General features: G+C 37.8%; 1 protein-coding gene across 1 annotated transcript in view; it reads right to left on the bottom strand.

Moving 5' to 3' along the window:
- Positions 1-331: 331 nt before the first annotated feature.
- Positions 332-15466, bottom strand: part of LOC102783311 (PI-PLC X domain-containing protein 1-like) — a 42946-nt gene continuing 27811 nt past the window's right edge. Inside the window, exons 2-8 of the mRNA XM_006792840.3 lie at positions 5149-5363; positions 4844-4980; positions 3799-3924; positions 3561-3716; positions 3038-3144; positions 2382-2452; positions 332-1433 (exon numbers count right to left, since the gene is read on the bottom strand). Coding sequence (XP_006792903.2) covers positions 1159-1433; positions 2382-2452; positions 3038-3144; positions 3561-3716; positions 3799-3924; positions 4844-4980; positions 5149-5251 — 975 coding nt within the window. The 5' untranslated portion in view covers positions 5252-5363 and the 3' untranslated portion in view covers positions 332-1158. The remainder of the gene's footprint in view (positions 1434-2381; positions 2453-3037; positions 3145-3560; positions 3717-3798; positions 3925-4843; positions 4981-5148; positions 5364-15466) is intronic.

Raw genomic sequence — 15466 nt, 5'->3', positions numbered from 1 at the left:
ATACTCAATTTTGCTCTACAAGGGTCTGATATCCACTTACGAGGACATTATACTGCTACTGTTCTATCGAAATTTTAAACAAATATCCTCATATGTGGCTCTCATTTTTCTTAGAAACAAAAATCAGGTAAAAAAAAAAAAAAAAAATTCTGGTAATTCTTTGTTTTTATATTCATTGGGTCCCAATGTGCCCAATCAAAGAGAAATTAAAAATGCATGCCGTGGAAGAGTTCGGGTCTTAGGAGTTTCAATTAAATTAAATTAAATTATTATTATTATTATTATTATAATAATATTAGTAGTAGTAGTCATTTTTAGCCAGGCCTTTATCATTTTGTTTGTACGCGTACAAAAATCACAGATTTTTATTATTCAGGCAGTGTGACGGTAAATGTAGAATAACCAGTTGACATAACCCATGTGTTTCTTTGGACTGTAGAAGAAAGCCACGCAGTCAAAGTTTCAAACTCAAGAGTTGCTTGGTGTGGGGTGACAATGCTAATCACCAAACAGCACCCACACAGCTGTTTATAAAATACAATGTGAAAAATAAATATGAAAATATTTATTTAGAAATACCAGCATTTGATTAATTTACAGTAAAACAAAAAAGAAACATAACATCCTACAAGATAGTGCAACACTTTGAGAGACCTAGTATTCAGCGCTTTACTCTCCAAGCTAACTATTGTATAGCTGTATGCTAATTAAAAGGCTGCTAGCATTCGTGATGTTGATAGTAAACACTAAAATTTGTAACATGTGCCATTCTGAAATGCAAAGATAAGACTTTGTTGATCCCTAAAGAAAAGTTCACAGCACAGAGACGAGTTATGAGGTAAGAAAAATCATTGAAAAAGAAAAATGAATTAGAAATTAAAAATAAGTCAAAATAAAAAAGAAAATGCATACGATATATAGATCGTCATATTTGTGCAAATATTTGTGGAAAAGTGTCCAGTAGTGCAAAATATAAAACTTTAACTACACTTAAACAGTGAATGTGTAAAGAACATGTAACTTGTGTACCTCCTTATAGTTTTAGGTAAAGCATGCTGAAATTAACCTGAATAAACATGTAGAAGGTAATGTGATGCTTAAAAAATAAAAACATCAAGCACACAACTGTATAAACAGGATGGCAGGCTCACAAAATTATTAATTGGCACTTATTTTGGAGGATGCTGGCAGCTTCCTGCAGCCTCCGCCCACCAGTTTGTAGTTCAGCTCGATGACAAGCGAGCAGAACTCGCTCATACCGACGTAGTCACAGCACATAATGTTGACTCCCTCGGGTCCTGGCTGCTGCTCACCCGCCCAGCGGAGAAGCAGTGAGAGAGAGTTCAACGTCAACGTCCTCATGCTCTGGAAAGGGTGCAGGAAGACGTAAAACATGGTCTCTGTCAGGTTCAGACCGGTGACGTAAAAACCATCTGGAAAACAAAACAGTCTGTAAAGCCGGTGCTTAAAGAAACGAACAGCAAATAAAACCTGAGGTAAAATAAATCCCAGCTAGCTGCAGAAGCAGTACACTTCAGAGTATTTTTACTACGTCACTGACATTAGAGAAATACTTTTACCAACATATTCATTCCTTATTGATGCTGAAGTTTATAAGTCTTGGTTGTTTCTGTTTTGTTTTTTTATTTGTTATTATATTATTAAACTTATGACAATACTTCTGTCCATCTTGTCCAGGATGTTCTTGTAAAAGAGAGATTTAATCTCAAAAGTTAAAAAAAAAAAGGTTAATAATAATTATATTATATATTTCGATGGCTCAATCAACAGAATATGAATATTAGAAATTTGGTATTTAAAGGAATTATTCTGTTTTAATAAAAACATTTCATTTAAATTTTTGAATAAACCTTTTCAACTTTCAATAAAAACGTTCGCCACATGGGGGCAGCAAATACAAATCCATGATGGATTTTTATTAAAAGATTGCGTTGTCTGAATACGCTTTGAATTTTGAGCTAAAGCATAAATGATACTTCTGCACTGAATCTGTCAATCCTACTACATAAACCCGCAAAAGTGTCCAACATTGTTAGCAGCAAGTCTAGTATGTGGCGTGGCTGTGTTGCTGTGTAGTTTCTCTCCGATTTTATCCACTAGCTTCCTGATGATTAAAAGAAATTACAGCAGAAAAGCAGCATCGGAGGAAACAGTGGTACCGAAAGCCATCACAGGCTGTGTCAACACGGGATGCATATATATGTACAAACTAACATTTGTACCTTTGGCAGGTTATTAAATCCAGTAAAGTACCTTTACAGTATATTCTGTATCCAGTACTTTTGCTCTAACGTTTTAAATAGAGGTCTGTAATGCTACTACTTTCCCTCACTGCACTACTTGTTCCAACAACCTCATACCTGGTCTTCCCTGCCGTTGCTGCCCTTCCAGATAGGTGATCACTTTCTTAGGATCTGGGCTGTTAGCATACCTGAACACACAGGACAGGTTCAATCATTTCAGTGTTAGTGACATGACCAACTGTGCAGACAGTAGCCTTGAAAAGTAAAAGTAATCAGGTAGTGCTTTAAATTTGTTTTTTCCCCCTAATGGCCACCAGTCTTGGTCACCAGTCAAAGACCCAAAAAGAAGGAGGGAGAGAAGAAGACCAAGAAAACCACATAAGGTCTAAGGTTTGAAAATAGGAGGAAACAAACTATCTTTACATACGTGTATATATTACATGCAACCAGTGTTTACATATTTAATATTGTATTTCACACCATTTATAAATAAACCAACAAGCACGTATTATGTCTGACAGTGAACACACATTAAAATATGACACTCCAATTATGTCATATTTGAACCTTTGGCTGTTGCTGTTCTCAGAGTGGTTTAAAGTCCCTGTACCAACATCTATTATTAATACTTTTGAGACACCAAGATGCTCAAAAACAAAACAAACAAAAAAAGAACAACTAAGACTGCCAGAGAAAGCAATCAGAACCGGAATCAAAGACACTTAAGCTACAAAGTCTGTCTAACCCTTCTACATACAGTCTATGGATTTTACCAATAAGGTATCCGATTCCACAGCCCAGGGTGCTGCAGCTCCTGGTCGTCATAGGAAACAATGACTTGCTGACCTCTGGACCAACATGACCGCAGAGTGGGAGTTTCCTGCATGCATACACATGAATCAAGCTGTCAGTTTATTAGGCACACTGTGCCAAAACCAATAACGATTACAGCAACACGTTTTAATTTTCGGAGCGTGACGTTTGTGGTGTGGTATATTAGCAGGTTTCTTGACTAGAGCAATACCTCTGATATTTGAAACACCTGAGTCGAAAAGAGTTTCAACAGAAACTGAACACCATGACCTAAATGATTAAAGGATTTATTGCAGGATTACAGTCTTAAATGCATTCGTTTTAGTCAAGGGTTCCCAATGAGCCTGTGGTTGAGATCAGTTCCATGTATTTATATCTACTGAAGTTAAAATGGTAAATCCTTATCTGAGAGGCTGAAAGCAGTGAATATTTGGTGTTATTAAACTTTAGAAATCAATCATTATCCTAATAATGTCTATCTACCTGTGGTGGGCACAGCTTCCCTCTGAACAGCAGGAGGATGAACTCCATCAGATGGGCGTGGTCTTCGTCACTTAGAGATTCGAAGTGTGAACAGGCAATGATTACAATCTCTTTGGGGTGAGCGTCCAGCCAGCCGGCCAGTTCATCCAGAGCCTCCTGCATGCAGACGGACATTAAAATTTGCTGTAAATTAGCTTTCACTCTGAATATCAATGCAGTTTTGGTGTAGTTTACTGACCTTGACGGTTATCAGCGTGTATATGCCGTGAGCGAAAAACAATTTGCTGCTCCCTGCTGGCTTTCTGGCGATCCGCAGGTCCAAGAAACGAACACCAAGATCACACTGATCAGAAAGGACCGATAGCTGTAGCCAAGAAAGACAATGAATATTGAAAGACCAGAACCAAACAATGACAGAGACTCCACCATGTTGTACAGATGGCTGTATCTCTCTCCTGATCTCCTCTGTACAATTTCACATTTGCATTCATCACTCCATCACACCTGTTGTCTCTGATTTTCAGTCTAATTCTTGCGTAGTATGACATATCTCAGCTTTTTCTTCCTGTTTCAGGTTACTTGCTAGTCACTTTTTAAAAATAGTTTTATAGATCCGCCTCTTCTTTTTTCTCCACTTGTGCAGCTTCCTCAAACGTTTTAATGACACACTACTGAGATCTGCCAAGTTTTCAGCTGATAGTGCTAAAAAGAACATTTTATGTCTGTTAAACTCTTATCTTTGGTATTTTTCTAACATTCAACCCATTTTTGTGACAGGCTTCTAGTAACAAAACGCTTAAAGATACAGTTTAAAGTTGGTTAGATATTTGCATGTGTAGACACAACACTTGTTCCGTCTTTGCGTTAGGAGCCTTTTTTGGATGCTGGAATGAGTCATACCTTAGTGTTAAGTGCCTCAACAAACAAAAAAGACATTCCTCTGAAAATGGTCAGGTTTAAGTACTGGGTGGAAATGATCAAATAAGCATCCAGATGTCCAAAGAAAAACATTCAAGGACCTTCAGAAAGCCTGGAGAACTGCTCAAGACCACTTTAACAAAAAAAAAATAATGAAGATAGTCTGATTAGAAGCAAAATATGAAGTACTGTATACAGTAAGTCATGATCAAACACATTCCTCTTTCCAAACTAGGGTAGTTCAGTAATTATCAAATTATCAAAACCTCAGATGAATTCCCCAAACCTTTTACGAGGTAGGGAGCATCACCTGAGGTGGTGCAGGTTCCTGGTTTGCTTTCATCTTTAGGGGGACCGTAAAATACCTGCGTGGTGGCCCAGCGGTAAACACAGGGTCGAGTACAGCAGGGGAACAGCCTGTCAGTCAGTCTGAGGAAGCAGGACTCCGATCTCACCACAGGAGAGGAGACATCCAGGCTGAAGGACATGCTGTCATGGCTGCCTGTGGTGCGAGAAGAGCCTGTCAACAAGCATCTGAGACATTTTTTTTATTACAGTTTAACCTGAGATTAAGGATCATTATCTTTTTAAAATAAACTTGTGATCTGTATGAGGGTGTTTTCTATTCTTTTCTGTCTTGAACTGGCTGAACTGGCTGCTCCTGTTTTACCAGGTAATGCCAGGTTCCACAGCGGGACGTCCAGCAGCTCCTCCGGCAAACGCGACATCCAGTCCGGGTTTCCTCCGAGCTGCTCCCGATGTTTTTCTTCCATGTCTTATTACCGCCCTGTCCTACTACAGATGTTCAGCATGCTCTTTGAGCTTCTTCGGGATCTGAACACGGTTTATTTACCAACTCTTCCGGTTGTTGTCAATCGCCACTTCCTTTAGAGATTTTCAAAATAAAATCACCAAACGCGACGAGAGCTTGCTTAAAAAAACAGTAGAGTTAGAACATTAAAGTAAAAAGTACGGTAACAATGTGTGCTAATTTTATATTTTAAATGAGAACCATAGTAGTCAATTTACCCTCGACACTAAAAAAATAAAAACAAAAAGAAAGCAAACAAAAAAGAGCAAGACTACAGAGCTTGTCCTACCCCGACAGATTTTAGCTTTTCTTGATGTCTTGTCATTTAGCCCTGCTTTTCATAAAAACAATACCCCCCCCCATTCAACGTCCGCACCCTTTCAGATTAAGCTTTAGGCAAGTTCATCAAACCCTCTTGCCCCCTGGGCCCGTGGAGTGGCCCTCTTTCTCCATCTACAGGAGAAAAGCTGAACTACATGATGCTTCTGCTTCACTGCAGTCTGTTGTACAGTACGTTGCAAACAAAGGCCATTTCATTAAAGCTCAGACAGAAAAACCGAAGTGTAAAGAGCTCTGATGCCAAATCCAGTTTGTAGGCTGTATAACGTTAAAAATAAAAAAGTGTGTGGAGTTTGCATTTATATGTATAAATGTACGAAGACAAAAAAAGGGCCATATTTAGGGTTTCCATCGACATTGAAAATGAAAATTTAATTGACAAGAAACACTTGCAAATTTACTGGAAGAAACAGAACATTTACAAAGAGACTGGAAAAAAACCCAAGACTCAAATCAATTTAACTCAACTCAAAAAAACAAAAAAAACCTCCCTTTTAACAGGAAGTAATCTCTGGCAGAACAAGGCTCAGAGAGGGGTGGCCATCTGCAGCAACCATTTGGGTTGAGGGGAGGAGAGAGGACAAAAAAACACGCCGTGGGAAAAAGGCAGAGATTCATAATAACTACTGATTAAATGGCCCTTTTCCATCATCAACATCATTTAAACAGTCTAATAGCTGCTATATAGACTTAATTTTGGCTTTCTCCCACAGTCCAAAGACATGCATGTCAGACTAACAGGCTTAAATTGACCGTAGGTGTGAATGTGAGGCTGAATGATTAAAGACAATGAATGAATGATGAATGATCAGGTTAAAGATGCAATAAGGTTGTTGGTGCTCACTTAAATTACAGGATGGAAGGGATTGCCAATTTTTGTTTATTATTATACTATTAATTACTATTACTTATTTATACATTTTTATAGTGATGTTAATATATTATATATTTGTTAAAATGTCATTGCTATCAATTAATTAATTGTGCATTTTTCTATTGCAGTTAAAGTTTGGCAGTTTTTGTGTAATTATATATTGTGACCACTAGGGGGAAATCAGTGTGACGTAACAGCATGAAAAATGGCCTTAAATCAAGACACAGATGGCAGAAACACACGGTCCAAAATTAAATATAATAAAATTAAGTTATGATTTCAAAGCATTAATTTGTTATGGTTGTCTTCAGTTTCATTTAATCATGTGAAGCTGTTTTCACATGTAAATGCTCTAGAAATAATATAACTAGACAATTATAGAGATGCTTGAATTATGAGGAGTCCTTAAATTGAACCTTTTTACCTTGTGACCCTATGAAATTAACTTGTTTTTGTGACTGTTAGGTTGGAGACAGCCAAATGACAGTGTGATCATTTTAGATTAAGTTTCAGGTTACAATTTTATTACTGTGTCTCAGTTGATACTCAGCAAATTTATTTATTTTTGGCATTTTTGTGCATTTTTATTGTTTAGGACTGTTTACAGGAAAGCAGAGAGAGGATAACAGACTCAAACCCAGCTTCCTGAAGGACCTTCAGTACATAGATTGTCAAGGAGACAATGTGAGTTATGGCTGGAAACCATCAAACTTACTCGTAATAGTAATAGTAACACTGGTAAAAGTAGAAGGCACCTACCTTTATTTTCTCTAGTTATTTTAGCTCCACTATTAGGTTATCCTATTGGTTTCTGGGTAATCTAGTTTCAGGACTCATCTTAGGCTTAATATTTAGGACTGTCTTTTAAACAATGGTTTGTGTGGATTTCAGTCGAATTCAGAGTATTACTTGAGTGGAGTGTAAATGAAAATAAAACCCATTCATTTGTAAATCATTTAAACTACACAGTGCTCTAAAAAGCATATTTATTTTTGCTTATTTGTCACACTTACATGATTCACATATTTTAATAATAGGCAAAGATAACACAAGAAATTACAAAGTTCTATTTTTAAAGGATTATTTCATTCATTAAGAGAACAAAAGGTATCCAAACCTAATTGACACTGTGTGAAAAAGTACTTGGCCCCTAAACCTAATATCTGGCTGTGTCACCCTTGGCAACAAAAACTGCAATCAAGTATTTGCAATAACTAGGAATGATGAGTTTTTCACATCGCTCTGGCGGAATTTTTGAAGAATTGTTTTAATTAGGAACATTGGAGAGTTTTCAACCATGAACAGCCTGTTTGAGGTCGCAGTCAGGTCAAAGCATCTCAATTGGAGATAAATTCAGACTTGGACAAGGCCTGTCAGGGTCCTGGGTCGCTCAGACTATAGAGGTAAGAATGGGAGGAGGCGCTAGATTTGGGGAAGGGAGGGTGATGGTAAGGGCGTATCAGTATCAGTGTACATGTGCGCGTGCGTGTGTGTGTGTTTGTGTATCCCGTGTCTCATCAGTCCACAGAATATTTTCTTAGGAATTATCAAGATGTTTTCAGGGAAATGTGAGATTAGCTTTTAAGTTCCGAAACAAAAATACTGCAAGAAAAGGCCGTGTGTGGCAACAGGTGGTTTGTTTCAGAACGCACTTCCAACTTGATTCTTTGAAAAACATACAATAAACAATAATTTCTTACAACTTAGAAAAAAACTAAAATTAATTTAATCTAATTCAACAAATTCAAAGAGTGGTAAAAAAAAAAATTGTGCAGTCTCTTTCTTATTGTTGAACTCTGACCTTAACTGAGACATGTTAGGCCTGCAGTTCTTTGTTGTTTTGGGTTCTTTTGTGACCTCCTGGATGAGTTGTTCTTGGAGTACTTTTGATAAAACGGCTGCTCCTGTGAAGCTTCACTACTGCTCCAAGTTTCCTCCATGTGTGGATAATGTCTCTCACTGTGGTTCACTGGAGTCCCAAAACCGTAGAAATGGCTTTGTAACCCTTTCCAGACTGGTTTCTTTAGCTTGTGGTGTGATGTGTTGCTTTTAGAGATCTTTTAGCCTGCTTCACTTTGTCACACAGTGAAATTGAACTAAGCTTTCAAAAAAATGCTGTTAATCACTTTTAATTCATTATTTTACAAGAGTGGCAAATCTTTTTTTTCCACACAGGGCCAGGTGGGTTTGGATAGTTTTGATCTCTTAACAAATATAAATCATAATTTAAAAGCTGCATTTTGTATTTAACTGTGGTATCTTTGTCTAATATTAGAAATTCTTAGTCTTGATGCATGCTCAATCATCCAGGTTTTCAGGGTTCGTGTGTGGGTGCGAGGAGGAGATGACCCAAATGCAGGACTCGCGATGCAGGATACGGATACAGGATATAAGTTTATTATCGTGAGTGGATGGACAGAACATGAACGCTGACTGGCTGAATGATTGAATGGCTGGCTGACCTGAAAACACACACGGGAACGACGGCAGTGACAACCTCGATGACAAGCCAATGGACTGGTGGAAACTGAGGACTTAAATATATTTACTGAATGATGAGTGATTAGAGACTGGTGAGTGAACTTAATCTGACTAATGACATAGGAAGGAAAATGGCACAGCAAAACAGGCAATGAGACTGAGTGAGAAATAAACAGAGCATGAAAAACTGAAAACACTGGGTCAATGACCCAGGAACCCTGACACAGGGAAGCAAATCCTGGATGACCAATCCTGGATGTTTTTCCCACTAAAAACGCCACATCGAGATGAAACTTTTGGGGATTAGAAATTCTTTGATAATATGAGATGTGACAAATTTGCAAGTAAAATACACAGTATTGCACTATATTTCTTATTTAAAGTGCTGCAAAATTATATATGTCAAATATTGATATAATATATCAATATTAATATAATATATATTAAATCTACATTTATTGATCAATACATGACACCATTGTAGTCATCCTCACTTAAAGAGGAGATGAGTCTGCTTACAGAGCAGAAGTCTCAAAGTGAGGAAGCAATCTGACACCAAACAGCAACTCAAAAAAACAAGAAACTCGTCATAAACTTCAGGAAATACAGAACAGAGCCCTCCAGCAGCTTCCTCTCAACACCACAGCTGATGTCCAAAAAAAAGCACAGCAAAATTTGCATTTTCTGAAAATCATGAAGAAAAACAACTTCCAGAAAACGCTGCAGGTGACCTTTTACCATTCCACAGTAGGAAGTGTGGCAACATACAGCCTCACAGCGTGGTATGCTGGCTGCTCAGGAGCTGACAGAAACCTCTACCAAAGGTCTTCAACACAGCCCCCCCCCCCCCCCCAAAAAAAAATCATTGGTCACCTGCTTCCTTTTTTCCAGAGACTGAAACATTATAAAAGACTGCTCTCACCCCGGATACCAGCTGTTTGACCTCGGGCCCACAGGCAGGCTAACGGTCACTAAAAACTCAAAATCATTAAGATAGATTTATTAGAAAATTCTACTTGAAGGTCACTACCACTCTCAACCAACATGCAAAATAAGCACCCACACACACTCTTACAATAACACTCCCTATATATTTATATTCTATGTATTTTAGGTTAATTATTATACTCAATTCTCGTGGTTAAAACCTTTAACCTTTACAAAACCATACACTGGAAACCACCCGACTCCAGCACTTAATGACTCTGACACTTTTTGGTCCAGCTTCCTCTTTTATATTATGGGCATGTGGTTCTTTGTGGTGCCTAATGTTAAATTCTCCTTTTATCAGTGGCCGCTTGTGTGCTTATGTAACGTTTTTTTAATTGTAAATTCAAATATGTGACCGGAGTTGATCCCCAAGTCTTGCTGTATCCTAAATTCAATGTCAATAGAGGCTCTTTGTTCTATTCTATTCTGTTTTGTTCTGTTGCACGCTATTCATGTTTTTAACTGGAAAACAAAAAAGTCTGGAAGAGTTGTGTAACAACAAAAAAGTTTAAGAGAATACGAATAATTGATGATTTCATCGTATTTGGCACATAATATAATTAAATCTCTGTCCACAGGGGACAAGGTGGAAAACAAATACTGAATACTGAATAAAGCACTTAGGCAGCACAGCGTAACATTCAGACATGATTTTTGGGGTAGAAATGAACACTTGGGCCAATGTAAGAGAACACAGCTCGTCCCTGCTTCCACAAATCCAAGCAAAAACTCCAACATTTGATAAAATCCAAAAAGCCGAAGGTCACAGCAGTGAAATAGAAAACTCTCACTGTCCCAGTCGAAAGATTTGAATTCTTTTATGGAGGTTTTCTCCTCAAGACAAAGAGGAGTAAGTGGAGAGGGGCACTAGCTTACACAACATGGGAAACATCTGTAAAGGCTCCATAAATACTGGGTAATAAAAGATCCTGGAGTAAAGTTTGCTGCGATCAAGCCGTCTTTTACATGGCAAACCACATTACAAACCTGTCATTCCCTGAAGGCATTTTGAGCATTATTAAATGAAAGTGACCGCAAAGGAGGCTTCAAACTGCTTCAACAATCTATATTAAAGAATAGTGGGCAAATATTTGGGTTCAAAAAGTGCAGAAAGTAATTTCCTTTATTCCTTAAAGCTTTAAGAGGTAATGCAAGAGGTGGAACATGGCGTTCCGTCTGCCCAAGTAACTTTGACTATGACAAGAATATGATTTTATCATCAGTCTCTCATATCACTGTTGAGAGATTTTGGCCCGTTCTTCTTTACAGTGTTGCTCCAGTTCACTGAGGTTCGCAGGCATTCATTTAAGTTGACTTTAGAATACTTTGTTATACAAATTACTTCATGGCTGACTCAATGATAGCATGGTACACAAGTCCTGAGGCTGTAAAACCAGCCAAAATCATCACCACTCCAAAACCGTGCTTGGCAATGCTGTGAAAGTAAAAGTATTTGCCCCTTCCTGATTATTTAGTTTTTACATATATTACATGTACAACTTAATGTTTGAAATCATTAAACAAATTTTAATGATAGACAAGATATTGTGCTGACATGCTGTAATTGGTTTTCCTCTTCATTATGACGAAACAGCTCTGCCTTGGTCTCGTCTGTCCAAAGAACTTTATTCCAGAAGTCTTTACAAACCTAAGCTGTACTGCCATGTTTGTTTTTAGAGGTATCAGAACTCTACAGAGTACTAAGAAAACATTTTTCACATGACTCTATATTTCCTATTTAAAATGACACAAAACAACTGTGAAATAAATTTTAAATTTAAAGCCAGGAAGCAGCATAACTGGAGGACAAACGACTGGCTAATCAATATAATGTTTTCAAAGGCTTCTAGTGGAGACTCTCAAGACTGCTTGGATTAATTTTGCTATAGGATTGGGTATAAACTTATTAATATGTCATTTGTAGCCAGTTTCTCTGCCAGCGAAGCATCAGACTTTTATTTCAAGAAACTACTGGACAATGTAGTGAAGGAGGACCTGTAGATGGCAGGTGTGACAGAGGAGGATGCTAGAAATAGGGTAAGATGGAGGCAGATGATTTGCTGTGGAGAAGAAAAATAACTGACAATTGTCCTCAGTTGCTCAGTTCTTAATGCTAAAACTGTGTAATCCAAATTGACTGGAAAACACCAGACCGAACTAACTTTTATAAAGTAAAAAATGTGTGTCTAAGTGTGATTAAAGCCACAAGGCAGATCACACTGACCATCAGTGGGGTCACACATGGACACGTTAGTGTGGTCTAGCCATTTATTTGCAAACCAGAGCTGTTTAGCTCTTACATGACATGCTGTTCTTAGAACCATTAAAAAACTCGAGCTGTCCTTCTCTGTGCCAGCAAAGCACACATCAGGCTTTTATTCAAATAAACTAGGGAATAATTGAGTGTATTTATCGCTATTATATAATCTAATTGAACAGTCGTGAGATTATGAAAAGACTGTATATTTAAAGAGATCAATGATCACTCCGTCGGCTAATAAAAGCTGCAACAGCTGGAAACATAAAACAAAAATCACATTCTGTGTCCATCTTCAGATCATAAATAAGACTTGAGTGTATGAGAAAGCATTCACACACTGGTGGAGGCAAGCTACAGTTGTAGCCACAGCTGCCCTGGGGCAGACTGACAGAAGCGAGACTGCCATGTCTCACCATCGACCCCTCTGGCCAACACCAGTAAGCGGGAGGTGAAGTGTCTTGCCCAAGGACACAACGACCGAGACTGTCCGAGCCGGGGCTCAAACCGGCAACCTTCCGATTACAAGAAGAACTGCCAACTCTTTAGGCAAAAAATGTTGTTGTTGTTTTTTAAGATTCTATTGTTAAACTACATGACTGATATCTACTTATCAGACAGGCAAAGACAATTATTGTTGTTATACAACATCTTGAAGTATGAGGACACAGGTAATGTTGTTATGGGATCTCCAGAATAAAACCTGCCAGTCCTGAGAAAAAGGCCATGAGATCATCTGCTAATGTCATGTTAATACCACAGAGTAATCAGTCAGTGGTATCAGATCTTAGAAATTGAATTGAACCTGCTAAATGAGAAACTACTTCTTTAAATCATTTAATTTTTATGATGACCTTGATGATGGTGTCCTTCAAAAACCTGAGAGGTCTAATAGCATGTCTTTGTAGTGCCACCAGTATAACGCATTACATCATCCCAATACTGGGTACTTTTTGATATATAGTTTAGAAACATTTTATTAAAATTGGACAGTGAAGCTAAGACAGAAAAACTGGGATAAAGACCAGGGGGAGATATGCAGCAAATGGTCTCAGGACAGATTTAAACACAGGCTTCAGTGTTATACTAACAGCATATGGGTTTCCTGCTCTACCCAGTGAACTAAACCAGCACCCATCTCAATACTGATTACTTAACAGTTCCTAGAACTGATAGCGAATCTTATTTTATTTGGTTTCGTCGAAATAAAATCCAAATGCAATAACAGGAATCAAACTTTGATAAAACTCTAAGTCGGGGCTTTTTCCTAGTATTACAGGTATGATAAACATTTGAGGAACACGCTGCAATGTCTGTAAATTATTTCTATTTACTAGTTAAACTTTTACCTCTCTTGTTTTTCCAAAAGCTATTTTTCCTTAAGTCTGAATGATAATGCTTTAAAGTGAAAACAACACATGCAATAGCGATATTTTTTTTCCACAAGTGTGCAATTGCATAGACTGTATAAAAACAATGGGCACAACCACGTGACATCACCCGTCAGTTAAAGATTCTGGACTTTAAAGTCTCAGCTTTAACATTTTGAGCACCACCGTATTATTTCAGAGTCAGAAATGACCAGAATTGAATGAAAGTAAGGTGCTAACACCATTAAGTTTGGTTAGGCGTTTTTCTTTTCTTTGAAGGTGAATGCTTAGAGTTTATGTCAGAGTTTTTCATCTTGGAAATACATTTTTTTCCTTAGGGAATGGTGGTTACTATGAGGTTGCCAACTGAGCTCTAGGCCTGTGAGGTTATGGCCTTAGCAAGGTGCATTCATAAGCTGTAAGGGTTACGACACACAGACATGCTAATGGGTGCTATATAACAGTATGATAAAATGATAGAATTTTGCTTATGACAAGTGAAGGAAAAACTTTGTCAGACGATTGCATTAACAGGCTCCAACAGCACAAATGTGGTCAAAAGGTCCAGGACAATGACTCAAATTAGCTGACGGGAAGCCTAGCACATAGCTAGCAAATGTAGCTGCAAATTAAAGTGAATATGGCCTTGGCTCCAGTATCCAGGTACGAGTTTTAAAAACTCCATTCAGTATTGTTATAACGGTGGAAACTATCCAAAATGTTTTTGTGCAAGGGTGTAAAAAAAAGGTTTTCTTATTATCTCACATTTGGAGTCACCCTCAAGTGCCCAGAAGATGAGTGCAGTTTTTGCCTCTTTCTTTTGTAAATTTTTGGTTCTGGAAGTTGAGTATGTCTCAGCAGTATGATACCTTGTCTCAATGTTACAGTGCAGTGGTACAGTGATTTGGCCTTTTGTCCTGTTCGGCACCAGCTCTAGTACAGAACAGCATTTCCCGCATTGCTGCTTTAAATGCAAACATAGTTTTTTGGGGCTACTTTTAATTCTTGAAACCAAAGATTTCACTAATTTGAACTCACCTGAAAAGCCAGGCTTCATATGCTGTCTTCGTGGTGGCGTAAAGGGTAAAGAAAAGCCATGACTTCCAATTTTTTTTTTCAATTTGTCACAAATGACAAACAAGACTTTCAACAAGGAGCTCAAAGTTGGTCTTTGGTGTGCAACTATTGCTTTGGGTTAAAACAGATCTTTTCAGAGTGTCTCCAGTTAAATCCTAAAAATGTCTAACATTCTGTGGCAATGGGGTCACCTGAGTAAACAGAAATCAAAAAAGCTTAAGATGCCTCTTCTGTCCATACACATTAACCCATCGAAAAAGCTTATGCTACATAAAGGGAACAGTAGCCTTTGTGCAAGACAACAATATCAAAGAAGACACATAAGTGAGCAAAAACACTTTTTTGTCTTAAATTAATGCTACAAATTCTTAAATGATAAAATTATTTGTGTGTTTGTTACAATTTTCTCTGAAGAAGTTAGTACCAATGTGCCATCATTGCATGGTAACAGTGACTGGAAACTAAGCCGTGCATTAAGGAACAATTATCTTGTGACACCAAGCCTATATTGTGCAATGTCTTGAGCAATCCTGAGCCTGTATGGAAACTCCCTCTTCAAAAGACAAAATACTTGGATTGCAAGTTCCAAGTATTTTGAGCACAAATTGACAATTAAGGAAATGAGGAGAAACTGTGACATAGTAAACTCACTGTGTTCACCTTTAGCCTCATAGAGGAGTAAACAGAGTCTCGTGCTTAGTTCAATTCCCTTCTCTCCATTGGGCATAATTAGATAAATATCCTCCAACTAAACAGGTTGAACTCAGCTGAGAATCAGGAGATGCAGGG

The sequence above is a fragment of the Neolamprologus brichardi genome, chromosome 23, assembly GCF_056152115.1.
Source record: "Neolamprologus brichardi isolate AB-2024 chromosome 23, ASM5615211v1, whole genome shotgun sequence".
Lineage (NCBI taxonomy): Eukaryota > Metazoa > Chordata > Actinopteri > Cichliformes > Cichlidae > Neolamprologus > Neolamprologus brichardi.
This window is presented reverse-complemented; position numbering and strand designations above follow the sequence as displayed.